This window comes from Neoarius graeffei, chromosome 24 (genome assembly GCF_027579695.1).
Source record: "Neoarius graeffei isolate fNeoGra1 chromosome 24, fNeoGra1.pri, whole genome shotgun sequence".
Taxonomy (NCBI): domain Eukaryota; kingdom Metazoa; phylum Chordata; class Actinopteri; order Siluriformes; family Ariidae; genus Neoarius; species Neoarius graeffei.
The window spans coordinates 27,237,148-27,256,231 of record NC_083592.1 but is presented as its reverse complement, the minus strand read 5'-3'; the positions used below and the strand labels follow the sequence as shown (position 1 = coordinate 27,256,231).

The 19,084-nt window shown below is 45.0% G+C and overlaps 1 protein-coding gene across 4 annotated transcripts in view; it reads left to right on the top strand.

The window, feature by feature from the left end:
• The first annotated feature begins 1,070 nt into the window (after nucleotides 1–1,070).
• mctp1a (multiple C2 domains, transmembrane 1a) overlaps nucleotides 1,071–19,084 on the top strand; it is a 393,574-nt gene continuing 375,560 nt past the window's right edge. For all 4 annotated transcript variants that reach the window (XM_060906951.1, XM_060906950.1, XM_060906953.1 and 1 more), the window contains exon 1: nucleotides 1,071–1,820. In XM_060906951.1, the coding sequence (XP_060762934.1) occupies nucleotides 1,314–1,820 (507 nt within the window). In that variant the 5' untranslated portion in view covers nucleotides 1,071–1,313. The remainder of the gene's footprint in view (nucleotides 1,821–19,084) is intronic.

Here is a 19,084-nt window from a genome sequence, read left to right as displayed (position 1 = left end):
GGCTCGAACCCAGGACCTTCTTGCTGTCAGGCGACAGTGCTAACCACGACACCACTATAAGTGCTGCCCACTTATGGCTCCTTCATCCATCCATCCATTATCCGTAGCTGCTTATCCTGTCCTACAGGGTCGCAGGCAAGCTGGAGCCTATCCCAGCTGACTACGGGCGAAAGGCGGGGTACACCCTGGACAAGTCGCCAGGTCATCACAGGGCTGACACATAGACACAGACAACCTTTCACATTCACACCTACGGTCAATTTAGAGTCACCAGTTAACCTAACCTGCATGTCTTTGGACTGTGGGGGAAACCGGAGCACCCGGAAGAAACCCACGCGGACACGGGAAGAACATGCAAACTCCACGCAGTCCACAGGGCTCGAACCTGGACCTTCTTTCTGTCAGGCGACAGTGATAACCACGACACCACTATAAGTGCCACCCACTTATAGCTCCTGTTCACTGGGGCAGGTGAAGAGAACCTCGTCCTGTAGAAACCAGTTCTTTGGTTTTACTTGTAGAGAGAAAGACAAATCTTGTGCAAAAATGTGTTATGGATCAGGAGTCTCATCTCGTCTCATTATCCTGTTCAGGGTCGCAGGCAAGCTGGAGCCTATCCCAGCTGACTACGGGCGAAAGGCGGGGTACACCCTGGACAAGTCGCCAGGTCATCACAGGGCCGACACATAGACACAGACAACCATTCACACTCACATTCACACCTACGGTCAATTTAGAGTCACCAGTTAACCTAACCTGCATGTCTTTGGACTGTGGGGGAAACCGGAGCACCCGGAGGAAACCCACGCGGACACGGAGAGAACATGCAAACTCCGCACAGTCCACTGGGCTTGAACCCAGGACCTTCTTGCTGTCAGGCGACAGTGCCGCCCACTTATAGCTGCTAAAGATCAGGTGAAGAGAACCTCGTCCTGTAGAAACAGTTCTTTGGTTTTACTTGTAGAGAGAAAGACGAATCGTGTGCAAAAATGTGTTATGGATCAGGAGTCTAGTTACGATGTGCTTGTGTAATAGAGTATAGATTACTTAAGAGCCACATCCTGTTTGGTTTCCTGGACTTTTTAGTTTGCGCGAGAGAGAGAGGAACTGTGTGCGCAGTGCAGCCGGTTTATCGCACTGCTGAGATCAGCGAGCAGTGAAAGCAGAGTTCTTCTTCTTCTTCTCCTCTTGTACCGAGCGCTTCTTCTGGATTGGCGGACCGATCTGGTTTGTTCGTGCGTCTTGCGCTGCGCTGTGACATTGGCGCGGCCGCCGCTGAGCAGAGCAGGCTGGCGGGCTGCTGCTCGGGCTCCATGGAGGAGAAAGCCAGGGGCGACAGCGCTGAGGAACACGACCCGACCTCCGCATCCCACCAGCGGAGGATGTGGAAGAATTTCCAGGACAGGACCAAGCCGTTTCTGAGCCCGAAACTGGGTTCGGAAAGACGCAGCGCGGACGGTAAGAAAGAGAGCGGCTTGTGGATGTTCAAGCGCAAAAAGAAACCGGTTCTGGACCGCATCTTCTCATCGTCTCAGCCGAACCTGAGCAGCTCGACTCCGGCGTCTCTCCACAGCGACAAAGCGGTACCGAGCTGCACCGAAGGACCCACCAAGTCCCGGCTCGCTGCTGTGCAGAGAGACCCCGCAGCGGCGCGCGTTTACCCGCAGGACGTGTCGGTGTCGGCCCACGGCAGCCCGCGGCTCACTGCGCATCATTTCAGCGCGTCTCAGCCCAAAAGCTCGTCCCTGGGCTCGGCGTGCTTCGAGACGCTCGTGCTGGACTCGGCAGCCACTTCCGGTCAGGACGAGATGACAGATTCGGTAAGGTTCGATTCCCAAACCCAAGTTTCCTGTCCAGTCCAGAAGTTATTCTCAGTATCACCACACATCATTCATCCTGGACTTTCTCCTCACAGCCCTATAGAGCTCACACATTATTTATACAGGAGGTGCTGAGTTCAAGGCTTTGACCTGAATTGAGGAAGAGATAGAGTAGGATCGGGCGGCATGGTGGTGTCGTGGTTTAGAACTGTCACCTCACAGAATAGAATAGAATAGAATGCCTTTATTGTCACTATACACATGTACAATGAGATTAAAGCATCTCCAATAACAGTGCAAACAGGGTGGAGGAAGGGGGGAGAAAATAAAATAAAAGGGCGGTGTAAGGTGCACAGTCTGAGGTGTACGTGTTGTGTTACACATTATGGAGTGAGGTCTCATCTCATCTCATTATCTGTAGCCGCTTTATCTTTCTACAGGGTCGCAGGCAAGCTGGAGCCTATCCCAGCTGACTACGGGCGAAAGGCGGGGTACACCCTGGACAAGTCGCCAGGTCATCACAGGGCCGACACATAGACACAGACAACCATTCACACTCACATTCACACCTACGGTCAATTTAGAGTCACCAGTTAACCTAACCTGCATGTCTTTGGACTGTGGGGGAAACCGGAGCACCCGGAGGAAACCCACGCGGACACGGGGAGAACATGCAAACTCCGCACAGAAAGGCCCTCGCCGGCCACGGGGCTCGAACCCGGACCTTCTTGCTGTGAGGCGACAGCGCTAACCACTATACCACCGTGCCGCCAGAGAGTCACATTATAAGATAAAATATTACACATTATGAAGTATTGCAAGGGAAGGGAAGGTGCACGGTCCTGAGGTGTATGTGCTGTGTGTAAGGTGCACAGTCCTGAGGTGCATGTGTTGTGTATAAGGTGCACAGTCCTGAGGTGCATGTGCTGTGTGTAAGGTGCACAGTCCTGAGGTGCATGTGCTGTGTGTAAGGTGCACAGTCCTGAGGTGCATGTGCTGTGTGTAAGGTGCACAGTCCTGAGGTGCATGTGCTGTGTGTAAGGTGCACAGTCCTGAGGTGCATGTGCTGTGTGTAAGGTGCACAGTCCTGAGGTGCATGTGCTGTGTGTAAGGTGCACAGTCCTGAGGTGCATGTGCTGTGTGTAAGGTGCACAGTCCTGAGGTGTATGTGCTGTGTGTAAGGTGCACAGTCCTGAGGTGCATGTGTTGCGTTTCACATTATGGAGTGTGGTATTGCACATTATAAAAGTATTGCATAGAGAATCATCTTATAAAGTACTGCACATTATAAATTAGTAAAATAGTAAAATAAATAGACTATAAAGTCAGAGCATATCCGAGTTCAGGACAGTTATGGCTTTTGGAAAGAAGCTGTTTTTTAATCGATTTGTCTTTGTCCTGATACACCTGTAGCGCCTCCCTGAGGGCAACAGGTCGAACAGATCAAAGCCAGGGTGGGAGCTGTCCTTGATAATATTCATAGCTCTGGCAAGGCAGCGGGAGGTGTAAATGTCCATCAAGAAGGTTCTAGGTTCGAGCGAGCCGGCGAGGGCCTTTCTGTGCATGTTCTGCCCGTGTCTGCATGGGTTTCCTTCACAGTCCAAAGACATGCAGGTTAGGTTAACTGGCAACTCTAAATTGACCGTAGGTGTGAATGTGAGTGTGAATGGTTGTGTCTCTGTGTGTCATCCCTGCGATGACCTGGCGACTTGTCCATAGTCAGCTGGGATAGGCTCCAGCTTGCCTGCAACCCTGTAGGACAAGATAAGGGCTTCAGATAATGGATGGATGGATATAGTAGGATCGGGCGACACGGTGGTGTCGTGATTTAGAACGGTCGCCTCACAGCAAGAAGGTCCGGGTTCGAGCGAGCCGGCGAGGGCCTTTCTGTGTGGAGTTTGCATGTTCTCCCCGTGTCTGTGTGGGTTTCCTCCGGGTGCTCCGGTTTCCCCCACAGTCCAAAGACATGCAGGTTAGGTTAACTGGTGACTCTAAATTGACCGTAGGTGTGAATGTGAGTGTGAATGGTTGTCTGTGTCTATGTGTCAGCCCTGTGATGACCTGGCGACTTGTCCAGGGTGTACCCCGCCTTTCACCCGTAGTCAGCTGGGATAGGCTCCAGCTTGCCTGCGACCCTGTAGGACAAGATAAGCAGCTTCAGATAATGGATGGATGGATGGATACGGTAGGATCAGTGTGTGGTGCTGATGTTGCACTCAAATCCAAACTGACAGATGCAGTAACGAAGGACATTTACTTGAGTACACTTTTTGAGTATCTGGACTTTACTTGATTTTTTTTTTTTTGGGAAACTACATTTGAAAAACAAATATCGTCCTTTTCACTCCACTACATTTCTATCAAAGTCCAAAGCAGCTTTGAAAGTGGATGTTTTCTCTTTTCTTTTCTAAAACGTGATAGGCTTTCTCAGTGTCAGCTGTGATAAAAAAAACTAACCAGTAATCACTAGGGTCACGTCACGTTCATAGACTGTATAAGATCAAGTTCAGTGATTTCTCAGCAGCATTATTTGAACTCAGTTGATGGTAGAATGGAAGGAGACGGTTCTTCTGAGGAATGCACATGAACCCATGTTTCAGTTTTCTGAAAGGATGAAAGATTCCATCCATCCATTATCTGTGGCCGCTTTATCGTGTCCTACAGGGTCGCAGGCAAGCTGGAGCCTATCCCAGCTGACTACGGGCGAGAGGCGGGGTACACCCTGGACAAGTCGCCAGGTCATCACAGGGCTGACACATAGACACAGACAACCATTCACACTCACATTCACACCTACGGTCAATTTAGAGCCACCAATTAGCCTAACCTGCATGTCTTTGGACTGTGGGGGAAACCGGAGCACCCGGAGGAAACCCACGCGGACACGGGGAGAACATGCAAACTCCGCACAGAAAGGCCCTCGCCGGCCACGGGGCTTGAACCCAGGACCTTCTTGCTGTGAGGCGACAGTGCTAACCACGACACCACCATGCCGCCCAGATTAAAGATTTGTTTCATTTTAAATATTTGATTTGTTTGCCTAAAACGAACCACATCACAGCCTATAAAAACTTGCCATCCGACCTGCAGAAGCATATTGAGGTATATAAATGTTTTATTCCAAGAGAAAGCTTGTAATGAAGTTGTCTGTGCTTTTAGAGCGAGCGATAACATTGCAATAGCTATGCAGTCTAGTTAGTCAAATGACTTTCTATGGATTTTCCTGCCAAGTTGCCGTAGCCTTGTCCACGGCTAACGTTAACACATAGATAGTTAACTTGGACACTGTTAGTTCTCATCTCATCTCATTATCTCTAGCCGCTTTATCCTTCTACAGGGTCGCAGGCAAGCTGGAGCCTATCCCAGCTGACTACGGGCGAAAGGCGGGGTACACCCTGGACAAGTCGCCAGGTCATCACAGGGCTGACACATAGACACAGACAACCATTCACACTCTCATTCACACCTACGGTCAATTTAGAGTCACCAGTTAACCTAACCTGCATGTCTTTGGACTGTGGGGGAAACCGGAGCACCCGGAGGAAACCCACGCGGACACGGGGAGAACATGCAAACTCCACACAGAAAGGCCCTCGCCGGCCCCGGGGCTTGAACCCAGGACCTTCTTGCTGTGAGGCGACAGCGCTAACCACTACACCACCGTGCCGCCCACACTGTTAGTTCGCATGTAAAAACAGAGTTATGCTAACATGAATAACGTTAACTTATCTGAAGCCCTTTCAGAAATACACTACCGTTCAAAAGTTTGGGGTCACCCAGACAATTTTGTGTTTTCCATGAAAAGTCACACTTTTATTTACCACCATAAGTTGTAAAATGAATAGAAAATATAGTCAAGACATTTTTCTGGCCATTTTGAGCATTTAATCGACCCCACAAATGTGATGCTCCAGAAACTCAATCTGCTCAAAGGAAGGTCAGTTTTATAGCTTCTCTAAAGAGCTCAACTGTTTTCAGCTGTGCTAACATGATTGTACAAGGGTTTTCTAATCATCCATTAGCCTTCTGAGGCAATGAGCAAACACATTGTACCATTAGAACACTGGAGTGAGAGTTGCTGGAAATGGGCCTCTATACACCTATGGAGATATTGCACCAAAGACCAGACATTTGCAGCTAGAATAGTCATTTACCACATTAGCAATGTATAGAGTGGATTTCTGATTAGTTTAAAGTGATCTTCATTGAAAAGAACAGTGCTTTTCTTTCAAAAATAAGGACATTTCAAAGTGACCCCAAACTTTTGAACGGTAGTGTATGTTTCTGCATAATCTTGCCAATTAAACAGAATGTAGAAATCTGTGTTTAAAGGTGTGCTACAGGTTCTGCAAGCGGCATGGTGGAGTAGTGGTTAGCACGGTCGCCTGACAGCAAGAAGGTTCTGGGTTCGAGCCCAGTGGCCAGCGGGGGCCTTTCTGTGTAGAGTTTGCATGTTCTCCCCGGGTGCTCCGGTTTCCCCCACAGTTCAAAGACATGCGGTTAGGTTAATAAGGGACGGCTTTGGGCTGAGGTGCCTTTGAGCGAGGCACCTAACTCCCAACTGCTCCCCGGGCGCTGTTAGCATGGCTGCCCACTGCTCTGGGTACGTGTGTGTTCACTGCTCCAGATGGGTTAAATGCAGAGAGGAATTTCACAAGCGTGTGATGAATAAAATTCTTCTTCTTCATCTTCAGTAAATCCAGTCAATTGCTTCAGAGGCATTGTAAGCGTTGTAGCAATAATACAACAATGTGTTGACAGAAAATGAAGTATTTTTAAAAGCAAGCACTTCAGTACTTTAACTTAAGTAAAAATTTGATTGGACAACTTTCACTTGTATCGGAGTAACATCTGACCAGTGGGATCTGGACTTTGACTTAAGGAATGAAGTTGGGTACTTTGTCCACCTCTGGACAGATGTGAGGGGAAAAACATGGCAAGAGTCCAGTGTGTTTAAAACACAACCTGTTCACCTTCATAGAAACTAATAATGTTGAATTGTGCACTGTATTACACAAACGCAACAAACAACTAAATTATAAAGTTATAAAGTATTTGCCTTTCACTCGTTTACTATTTGTTTTAGACCAGCGATAGCTAAAAGTACAATAACGCCCACGTTTCTCGCCGATCCATCCTCCCATCTCCAGATGATCTAATGATTAGTAATAAAACTTGACACTTCCTTTGAAAACACAGGAAGACCATTCTGCTTTGTCGTCTTTCTGTAAACTGTCAAGTTGCTGCCAAACCCTGAGAATGCTCGAAGCACAGCGGTTTTCACTTTGGGGTGTTAAACTGAAAGCTTTCGCCTCCTGTTCCTGCGTGTGACATGCCTGGTTTATGTCATTTGAATCTAAAAGCCGAGCAGTCTCACACACACACACACACACACACACACACACACACACACACACACACACACACACACACACGGTGCTCTCTAACAACACACTCCAATGCACTGTAGGACCGAGTCATTAAAAAGATTCCCCTTTAGTAATTCAGCATTGGACATATTAATGAATACTCTGTAATCAGCTATAATGCCTGCAACCTGTAACTGCCTCTCAATTCACTGAACACTCCTATCATAGAAGACTGTCGTTATAGCTCATGGAGGAACAGCCCTGATGCATTCCAGCTGTTAAATAGATTGCTGTGCACTGTGTACTTCACTAACCAGCTAAACAGTTTCGCTCCAGTCAGATTGTAAACAAAGGAGAGTGTTCTCATACCACCCTGAGTCCGCTAAACCGCTATCAGACTTTTACAATGAAAGCAACTTAAAGGAAGTGGGCTTTTTATGAATTACTATTTCATCAGTGAATATTATTCACAGATGAAAGGGGTAGCTCATGAAAAGCTGTGAAACCCTGGAAGTCATTAAGAAATAACAGAAGAGGAAGATAACTCAAGTATAATGATTTTAACAGGATAGGCGTACATGGTTTGTATTACTTATAAATATGAGATTTTATTTTATTCAAGAAAGCTTTAAAGTGCATATTCTGGACCAATTTGTTTTTTTTTTTTTAATATGAAAGTATGTCCCTTTACACGCTCATCCAGAAGGGTAATTTTGCACAAGGCCATCTGTCTACAGCAGAAAAAAATAAAATAACAAAACGCGTCTGGAAAAATCCCAAGGGAGTCTGGAGCCAGATTCGTGATGTTTTCTGCAGAAGCGCCAGCAGGCTGCGAGAGCTTTGCACGGTTTCAGTGCACAGCCTGTGTAGACCAAGCGCTCCCATTTCTCTCTCATTGTCCGGTCTTTTGGAAAACGATGAGCACTAATCCCATCAAGATTGGTGTTGCTACACCCTCCTACCATACATCTGTTAACCATTTTAATAATTACGCGATAACGATGAAGAAATTTGCAGAAAACCACCAGGTCGTTTTCTCATAAACAAACCAGCGCTGACGTAGGATTCAGAGGGAGGCGTCCCGCACGCGACGTCATGAAAATCAATGTTTGCCGGGAAATCCAAATGCCAAGTTTTTTCAGACGCAGACGAATTCACCCCAAATGGCTTGAATTCAACTGAATTTTTCTGGTATTGCGCAAGGTAAAAATAAATTGCACAAAATGCAAAATGTGACAGATATTTGAGCAAAGTTTAATATAAAATAGGAGAATTACATTGATCTTGCTCCTGAACTTACCCGTGATATGCACTTTAACACAAGACAAGGCCGTGTTTCATCATATGATGTAAGGCGTGGACAAATTTGTCGGTACTCAAACTTGTATACTTGCATGCCTTTAGTATGTGATAGAGTAAACCAAAAAAAGGTCGTCCATCCATCAATCCCTTATCGATTATCCTGTGCAGGATCGCGAGAGCCTATCCCAGCTGACTATGGGCGAGAGGCGGGGTACACCCTGGACAAGTTGCCATATCATCGCAGGGCTGACACATAGACACAGGCCCTGTTTACATTATTTCGAATCAGCGGATCATCAGATTAACGTTTTTAAAACGATTCGCGTACACACAGCAACGCCAATACACGATTCGCGTGCACACAGCAACGCCAATACACGGATACGTTAATCACATGACTAATTAGACGGCACGTCACATGATCCCAGTGCATATCGGGCATGTGCAAGTCACTCACCACTTGCAAGTGGAAGGATGGCAAGCGAACACCTTCTCCAGCAGATAAACACACCTGGCTGTGATGTTCATGTTCTCACTGAGTTTAAGCGCCTGAAGGAGGTTGAAATGTGTAAATAAACCTCAGTGCGGCTCAGCGCTTCCTCCTGCGCTCCAAATCACTCCGCCCTGAACAGCGAGTGCCCTCTGGAGGGTGCGCACTCCGGCCCTGCGTAGCTCACAGAGCGCGCGAGTGAAGCGCACGAGCAGTGATTCGGGACTGAGCCGCTGTGTGTGAGATCCCAACGCCAGCAAATCAGGAAGGTGGATGTCACAGTGATGTTGTCCAATGACGACGTCAGCTAGAGCTCAGCACAGCGTATCCGCATATTCTCAATGTTTACACAGCACCGGACCAGACACGAACTGGATTGAATACGTGGGCTCTGGCGGATTCCCGTTTCCCGGTGTTTCAATGTGAACGGACAGTGCATCCGTGAAGAAAACGAGACAGATACGGTCTAATGTAAACTTGGCCACAGACAACCATTCACACTCACATTCACACCTACGGTCAATTTAGAGTCACCAATTAGCCTAACCTGCATGTCTTTGGACTATGGAGGAAACCCACGCAGACATGGGGAGAACATGCAAACTCCACACAGAAAGGCCCCCGTCAGCCACTGGGCTCAATCCCAGAACCTTCTTGCTATGAGGCAACAGTGCTAGCCACTACACCATCGTGTCACCCACCAATAAAAGTGTGAAAAGAAATGATTTATTGTTTATTTCACAAAGATATTCTAAAATAGCCTGTACTGATTTGTTAGTACCCCTAAAAAAAGATTATAGCCATGTTTCAAACTAATTGTTAAACCTTAATTAGTATCACAGGTATCTTGAATCTTTCTATCAACCTATTTAAAGGGAGAAAACTTGCCACTGTGTAGTTTGGTACCATTATGTGTGTCACAATGGGGGAAACCATGGCCTAAAGGTCAGAGAAGCAGCTTTGGAACCAAAAGGTCACCAGTTCGATTCCCTGGACCAGCAGGAATGGCTGAAATGCCCTTGAGCAAGGCACCTAACCCCCAACTGCTTCCCGGATATGTTGTACGTTGCTCTGGATAAGAGCATCTGCTAAATGCCTGTAATGTAATTACACTGAGCATGGACCAGAGAAAGCAAAAGAGAGAGAGTTGTCTGAGGAGCTCAGAAAGAAAATTAGAGACAACCATGTGAAAGGTAAAGGCTATAAGACCATCTCCAAATATTATTAAGCAGTGTAAGGTCCATGGGACTGTAGCCAACCTCCCAGGACGCGGTTGCAAGAGCAAATACAACACCAGGTTGATCAGAAGGATAGTGCGGATGGTAGACAAAGAGCCGAGGAAAACATCCTCCAAGGTCCGTTACTGTCTGATCACACCATCCGTTGCCTTTTGAACAACAACAGGCTCCATGGAAGAAGATCCAGGAGGACTCCACTATTGAAAGAAAAACATACAAAAGCCAGACTGGAATTTGCTAAAATGTATGTTGACAAGCCGCAAAGTTTTTTGCGAGACTGTCCTTTGGACTGATGAGACAAAACTGGAGCTTTTTGGCAAGTCACATCAGCTCTAGGGGCGGCACGATGGTGTAGTGGTTAGCGCTGTCGCCTCACAGCAAGAAGGTCCGGGTTCAAGCCCCGTGGCCGGCGAGGGCCTTTCTGTGCGGAGTTTGCATGTTCTCCCTGTGTCCGCGTGGGTTTTCTCCGGGTGCTCCGGTTTCCCCCACAGTCCAAAGACATGCAGGTTAGGTTAACTGGTGACTCTAAATTGACCGTAGGTGTGAATGTGAGTGTGAATGGTTGTCTATGTGTCAGCCCTGTGATGACCTGGCGACTTGTCCAGGGTGTACCCCGCCTTTCGCCCGTAGTCAGCTGGGATAGGCTCCAGCTTGCCTGCGACCCTGTAGAACAGGATAAAGCGGCTAGAGATAATGAGATGAGATGAGACATCAGCTCTATGTTCGCAGATGGAAAAATGACGCTTACAAAGAAAAGAACACCATACCTACTGTGAAACACGGAGGAAGCTCGGTTATGTTTTGGGGCTGCTTTGCTGTGGCACAGGGTGCCTTGAATCTGTGTAGGGCACAATGAAGTCTCAGGACTATCAAGGCATCTTGGAGCGAAGTGTACTGCCCAGCGTCAGAAAGCTCTGTCTCAGTCGCAGGTCATGGGTCCTCCAACAGGATAAAGACCCAAAACACACCTAAAAGCACCCAAGAATGGCAAAACACTGGACTATTCTGAAGTGGCCTTCTATGAGCCCTGATCTGAATCCTGTCTAACATCTCTGGAAAGAGCTGAAATATGCATTGTAGTGAGACAGCTGGAGTAGTTTGGTCAGGAAGAGTGGGCCAAACTACCTGTCGGCAGATGCGGAAGTCTCACTGAGAGCTACAGAGATTGCTTGTTAGCAGTGATTGCTGCAAAAGGTTGTGCAACGAAATATTAAGTTAAGGGTACCATCATTTTTGTCCATGACATTTTCATTTGTGGGGCAGCACGGTGGTGTAGTGGTTAGCGCTGTCGCCTCACAGCAAGAAGGTCCGGGTTCGAGCCCCGTGGCCGGCGAGGGCCTTTCTGTGTGGAGTTTGCATGTTCTCCCCGTGTCCGCGTGGGTTTCCTCCGGGTGCTCCGGTTTCCCCCACAGTCCAAAGACATGCAGGTTAGGTTAACTGGTGACTCTAAATTGACCGTAGGTGTGAATGTGAGTGTGAATGGTTGTCTGTGTCTATGTGTCAGCCCTGTGATGACCTGGCGACTTGTCCAGGGTGTACCCCGCCTTTCGCCCGTAGTCAGCTGGGATAGGCTCCAGCTTGCCTGCGAGCCTGCGTTAAGTTAACGAAACAAATGAAAATCTCATCTCATCTCATTATCTCTAGCTGCTTTATCCTTCTACAGGGATATCTCTAACTAAAATTCACTTGAATCAAAAATCAAAAGCAAAGTCTGATTTGTGTTCAACATGGAATAAACAATGATGGATGCCATTGTCAGTTTCAAGTTATTTCAGAGATAGCTGTGTTTTTTTTTTTTTTTGTCGTGGAAGGGTACCAACAAATTTGTTCACGTCTGTATGTTGTAACAAATTACTCTGGTTACTTAAACAGATATTATGAAATAGTAGGTCATTGCTAAAGCATGTGCAACTTTATCTGGTTCCTCTGGTTTCTCCATAAGGATTTTACAACAATGTGAATATAATAGATATATTTTTAAGCAGCCCACGATACTTTTACACATTTGGTGAATTCTACACTTATTCGCGTTTATCTTGGTTTTATTATTTGTTATGCACTGATATAGATACAAAAGCAAACAACTGGAAATCAGTACAAGGCTGTGGAGCAGGAGCCTTTTGCGCTCCAGAATTCAGTGTAGTTTGATAATGTTTTTGACGTTGAACACCCATTAAACCTGATAGAAAACAACTGGGGCGGCACGGTGGTGTAGTGGTTAGCGCTGTCACCTCACAGCAAGAAGGTCCGGGTTCGAGCCCCGTGGCCGGCGAGGGCCTTTCTGTGCGGAGTTTGCATGTTCTCCCCGTGTCCGCGTGGGTTTCCTCCGGGTGCTCCGGTTTCCCCCACAGTCCAAAGACATGCAGGTTAGGTTAACTGGTGGCTCTAAATTGACCGTAGGTGTGAATGTGAGTGTGAATGGTTGTCTGTGTGTCAGCCCTGTGATGACCTGGCGACTTGTCCAGGGTGTACCCCGCCTTTCGCCCGTAGTCAACTGGGATAGGCTCCAGCTCGCCTGCGACCCTGTAGGACAGGATAAAGCGGCTTGGGATGAGATGAGAAAACAACTGAAACAGGTTTCTTCAAGGAGGTAAATAGAGAAACTGCTGGACTCCAGGCCTCCAGGAGTGGAATTGGAGAATCTTTCTATATCAATAAAGAAAATTAAACTGGCAGTATGTCATTTACAGACATGCAGTCACGGGAAAAAGAAAGTACACCCTGCTTCAATTCGATGTTTTTATTTGTCAGCACCAAAATAACAGTTGTGTGGGGTTCATCAACTTCTATAAACAAGCAGATAACCTCAGGTGACAACAAGAAAAAAAAAACCCACAACAGTTTTCAATATGTAGTCTTTTTTTTCAAAAAAAAAAAAGATGCATTTCGATGGAGATGAGGTTTGGACTTTAACTTGGCCATTCCGACACCTTGATTTTCTTTTCTTCTTTGGCCATTCAGATGTTGATTTGCTGGTGTGCTTGGGATAATTGTCCTGTTGCATGACCCATGGCCTCACATTTGTCTAGAATATTCTGGTGTAAAGTGGAGTTCATTGTTGTTTCAATGACTGCAAGTTTTCCAAGTCCGATGGCTGAAAAACAAGCCCAAAAAATCAGCCCTCCATCATCATTCTTGACAGTTGATATGAGGTGTTTGTGGTGATACACCATGTTTGGTTTTGCCACTGTGAATAATGACAAAACATCTCCACCTTGGTCTCATCAATCCAAAGAATGACGTTCAAGAAATGTTGTGGTTTGTTCAGATGCAGATTTTGCAAACCTAAGTTGTACTTCCATATTCTTTTTGGAGAGAAGGGTTTTTTTCCTTGCCACCTGTCCATAAAAGCCAATCTTGTTCAGTCTTTTTCTGTTTGTACTGCATGAACATCCATCCATCCATCATCTGTAGCTGCTTATCCTGTTCTACAGGGTCGCAGGCAAGCTGGAGCCTCTGCATGAACATTTTTTCTGTATATTTTTGAGCATTAAATGGTCTGGCCTTGGACTGAATTTTCTGGGACGTCCATTCCTGGGAAAAATGGCAACTGCCTTGAAGGTTCTCCATTTGTAAAGAATCCTTCTCAGTACAGAATCGCAAATTTCAAGTTGCTTGGAGATGGACTTATAACCCTTCCCAGAATGCTGAGCAACAATAATTGCTTCTCTGAAGTCATGGCTGATAGGCTTGGGTGGCATCATGTTATTAAGGTGTACCGGCGCATTTAGAAATCCTGATAGTTTGATTTTCATTACTGTCAAACATACAGATGCTGCTCTTTCTATTAAACTGACATTTAATAATTTATTAATGACTATTAAGCATCTATTAAGATGCCGTATTGAGGTGCCAGTAGATGTCATTGTACTGGTGAGAGAGGGGATGATTACGTTATGCGTTCTGATTACGTGATGTGTTCTGATTATGTTACGTATTCTGATTACATTATGTGTTCTGTGACAATGAGGAAGTGGAAGCGATTGAACGTTCAAAATACATAAGTCACTTGAGGGTGACAGCAAATTCCCCAGTGTTGAATTAACACTTTCAGAGTTCATTTGTATGCAATTGGACATAAACACAGTAGGGTGTTAAATCAACACTCTGGGTGTTAATTCAACACTGGGGATTTTGCTGTGTAGCAACAGCCTTCCATTGACTTCCATTCATTTCGGCTATTTTGACGTTAAAGAAATCGACTTCTGAAGTATTCTGTCTGTCCCTGTATATGATCTTTGTTATTTTCTGGAGAAACACAACACTGTATGACTGGCTTCATAACCTCATAGCTCACTTTATAGTCGCGTAATAAACTATTTTTCTCCAGCATAGACAGTAGAATCAATATCTCTGCCTTGCACTTTAAGTAATGTACAGAAGTGGTCATACTTCTACGGAAGAGGATTAGGGCCACTGTGAGGAAAAAAAAAGTGAGTTATGACTTTTTTCTCAGAATTCTGACTTTTTTTCTCAGAATTCTGAGATTAAAGTCAGAATTCTGAGGAAAAAAAGTCAGAATTCTGAGAAAAAAGTCAGAACTCATTTTTTTCTCACAGTGGCCACTATGAGAAAAAAAAGTGAGTTATGACTTTTTTCTCAGAATTCTGAGTACAGAAGAGGATTAGGGCCACTATGAAAAAAAACAGTGAGTTCTGACTTTCTCAGAATTCTGACTTTAAACTCAGAATTCTGACTTTTTGCTCAGAATTTTGAGCAGAAAGTCAGAATTCTGAGTTTACAGTCAGAATTCTGAGAAAAAAGTCAGAACTCACTTTTCTCACAGTGGCCACTATGAGAAAAAAAGTGAGTTCTGACTTTTTTCTCAGAATTCTGAGTACAGAAGAGGATTAGGGCCACTATGAAAAAAAAAAACCTGAGTTCTGACTTTCTCAGAATTCTGACTTTAAACTCAGAATTCTTACTTTTTGCTCAGAATTTTGAGCAAAAAGTCAGAATTCTGAGTTTACAGTCAGAATTCTGAGAAAAAAGTCAGAACTCACTTTTCTCACAGTGGCCACTATGAGAAAAAAAAGTGAGTTCTGACTTTTTTCTCAGAATTCTGAGTACAGAAGAGGATTAGGGCCACTATGAAAAAAAAACCAGTGAGTTCTGACTTTCTCAGAATTCTGACTTTAAACTCAGAATTCTTACTTTTTGCTCAGAATTTTGAGCAAAAAGTCAGAATTCTGAGTTTACAGTCAGAATTCTGAGAAAAAAGTCAGAACTCACTTTTCTCACAGTGGCCACTATGAGAAAAAAAAGTGAGTTCTGACTTTTTTCTCAGAATTCTGAGTACAGAAGAGGATTAGGGCCACTATGAAAAAAAAACAGTGAGTTCTGACTTTCTCAGAATTCTGACTTTAAACTCAGAATTCTGACTTTTTGCTCAGAATTTTGAGCAAAAAGTCAGAATTCTGAGTTTACAGTCAGAATTCTGAGAAAAAAGTCAGAACTCACTTTTTTCTCACAGTGGCCACTATGAGAAAAAAAAAGTGAGTTCTGACTTTTTTCTCAGAATTCTGAGTACAGAAGAGGATTAGGGCCACTATGAAAAAAAAAAAACAGTGAGTTCTGACTTTCTCAGAATTCTGACTTTAAACTCAGAATTCTGACTTTTTGCTCAAAATTCTGAGCAAAAAGTCAGAATTCTGAGTTTAAAGTCAGAATTCTGAGAAAAAAGTCAGAACTCACTTTTTTTCCCCTCACAGTTAAGAGCAGATACACAGTTAGATGAGGCTACTATAAAATGGTGTTGATTGCACGAGGTCAAATGTGAACACTGTGATGTGATCAGATCTGCCATGTTGTTGTCATCACGTTTTTATTATATGCCATTACATTTGATGAAGACCATGTGCAGACAGAAATCCCTTTTTTTTTTTTTGGACTGTTTATATTGCAAGAACTTTGTCAAGGGGCTGCCATCCGGCTTCCGACTTTCTGTGTTGTAATATTAAGGCAATGCGGTTTTTTTTTGTTTGCTTGTTTTGCATTTCAGTTACATCAGAAGTAGAAATATTTCTAATTTCCAGTTAGAACAAGCCTGAAACAAAAGTGCGTGTTATGGTTTCACTTGTGGTCCTCAACAGCTTCCTGTGACAGTTTTACAGATAGCTGTTAGGAAGAGGGCCTTTGTGGTGGATCTTGCACACGTACCATTTCAGTCTCGTTGTCGAGTTCACAGTGTCTTCATCCAGCCACCCAGTGGCCCGATTCTGTCCTTGCCTCAGGAAGCTCCTTTGAAATTGTACTCTCTGGTGTCCTGACACACATGCTGCTCTAATGATAGACACTCAGTTCACTCACTTCATGCTAGAACACTTCTTCATTCATAAAATATGTACAGTGGTGTCCAAAGGTCTGATACCACATTGAAAATCCGCCTCTCTCCCAAAGTCAGCTGGGATCCTGACAGATAAGTGGTAGAGATAAGGGATGCATGGATGGATATTTGATAGATTCTCTTTTTTATTTGAATTGTCAGTAATTTTTAATAAAAAACGTTTAATTAAATTAGAAAAGAAAGCAAAACGAAAACATTTTCACTGTATGTTTTAAAAAGATACATTAAAGGTAGACCGCCTTTCAGATTTTTCAAGTGTAGGTCATAAAAAGAATTTTCCCCGACACCCAATTATTTTTCTTGCATGGACTGAAAGCGACTGAATTCGAATCAGACTTCCAATTTTACCCACATGGCCCTAAATTCTCCGCTCTTTTTTCTTGCTTCACCATGACCGAATTCAAGATACTACATCATGCATTACCTGGTGGGTTCTCATCATTCGTGCAAGGTATTGTGAGATGCAGATTTCAAACAGGAGAGGAAAATGGAGGACGCGAGTGTGCGAATGAAACGTGAAAGACCGACTACAGTAACGGAAAGCGAGAAGAAAAGACGTTATGTTATATACGAAGGAAAGGAAACGCAGGACCAAGCTAATAAATATCGGCGCTCAGCGAGCACCTCGGTGTGATCAGCTGTTCGTTTAGCGACAGAATGATGTCACTGTTAGTGCACGGTCAAAGGTAAACCTGTAGATGGCAGTAATGCAGCACTGGATGCCGCATAACGGAAAACCCAACAGAAGAAAGAAAAGAAGAAGGTAAACCTGCGCATGCACATGCGGATTTCTTCTGTCTGCGTGAAGCGAGCGATTTTATGCACATTATTTGCTCAGGCATCCCCTCAAATTAAATCACTTCCCAGCCACAGAATGGTCTGGTTTTTTTTTTAGATATTACAGAAATAAACATATATCACAATGACCAAATTTCAGAGGGAGCTAAATTTCACTGATTTTATGAAATCGAAAGTCTAATTTGTGCTACTAGTGTGAACTGTTCAAGCGTTGCAGGCAACAAAAGGATACAAGGTCATCATTTAGACGACACACATTATTATTATTCAATTCCATTCAATAGACGTCTTTCACGTCCACAAAGCAGATTTTCAGAAATCCGTATGTAGATTGTACTTTAGTAGATTGTAGCTCTAGATTTAATCCCTAATGAGCAAGCCAGGATCAGCAATGACAGGGAAAAGCCCCTGATACCCTTTCCACCAAATCAGTTCCAGGACTGGTTCGGGGCTGGTGCTGGTTCACAACTCGTTCAACTTGCGGGCCAGCTGAGAACCAGTTTGCTTTTCCATAGCTCGCGGTGCTAAAGGAAGCCACGTCATTACGTCGCTGTATACGTCAGTTACATCGCTATGTTTGCTTAAACCTTGGTGCAGATATCGAAGCAAAAACAACACGGAAGAAGAAGCAGCAGCAACAACAACAACAACAATAATAATGATGGATGACTTCGTTTGTACAGCTGCTGCTTCTCGTCGCTTAAAAATGGCGATCTTTCACGGTCTTGTTATTGTTGTTGGTCTTAACAACTCCGCCCCCCCGCTGACGTAAGCGGTTCTTTCCTCTGGCCCAGCAGAGAGTTGGTGCTAGCCTGGAACCGGTTTTTCTGGCCCCAGAGCCAGTTCTTTGTCAGTGGAAACAGAAAACCCGGTTCCAAACTAAGCACTGGCCCCGAACCAGCCCTGGAACTGCTTTGGTGGAAAAGGGGCATGAGAGGACAAAAGGAAGAAGCCTTTTATTTAAAGGAACAGTCCACCGTACTTCCATAATGAAATATGCTCTTATCTGAATTGAGATGAGCTGCTCCGTACCTCTCCGAGCTTTGCGCGACCTCCCAGTCAGTCAGACGCAGTCAGACGCGCTGTCACTCCTGTTAGCAATGTAGCTAGGCTCAGCATGGCCAATGGTATTTTTTGGGGCTGTAGTTAGATGCGACCAAACTCTTCCGCGTTTTTCCTGTTTACATAGGTTTATATGAGCAGTGACATGAAACAAAGTTCAGTTACACAAATTGAAACGTAGCGATTTTCTATGCTATGGAAAGTCCGCACTATAATGACAGGCGTACTAACACCTTCTGCACGCTTCGGCAGCGCATTGATACGGAGCTCAGATATCAATGCGCTGTTGAAGCGCGCAGAAGGTGTTAGTACACCTGTCATTATAATGTGGACTTTCCATAGCATAGAAAATCGCTACGTTTCAATTTGTGTAACCGAACGTGTTTCATGTCACTGGTCATATAAACCTATGTAAACAGGAAAAACGCGGAAGAGTTTGGTCGCATCTAACTACAGCCCCCAAAAATACCATTGGCCATACTGAGCCTAGCTACATTGCTAACAGGAGTGACAGCGCGTCTGACTGCGTCTGACTGACTGGGAGGTCGCGCAAAGCTCGGAGAGGTACAGAGCATCTCGTCTCAATTCAGATAAGAGCATATTTCATTATGGAATTACGGTGGACTGTTCCTTTAAGACTCCATCCTCTACTGGGTGAC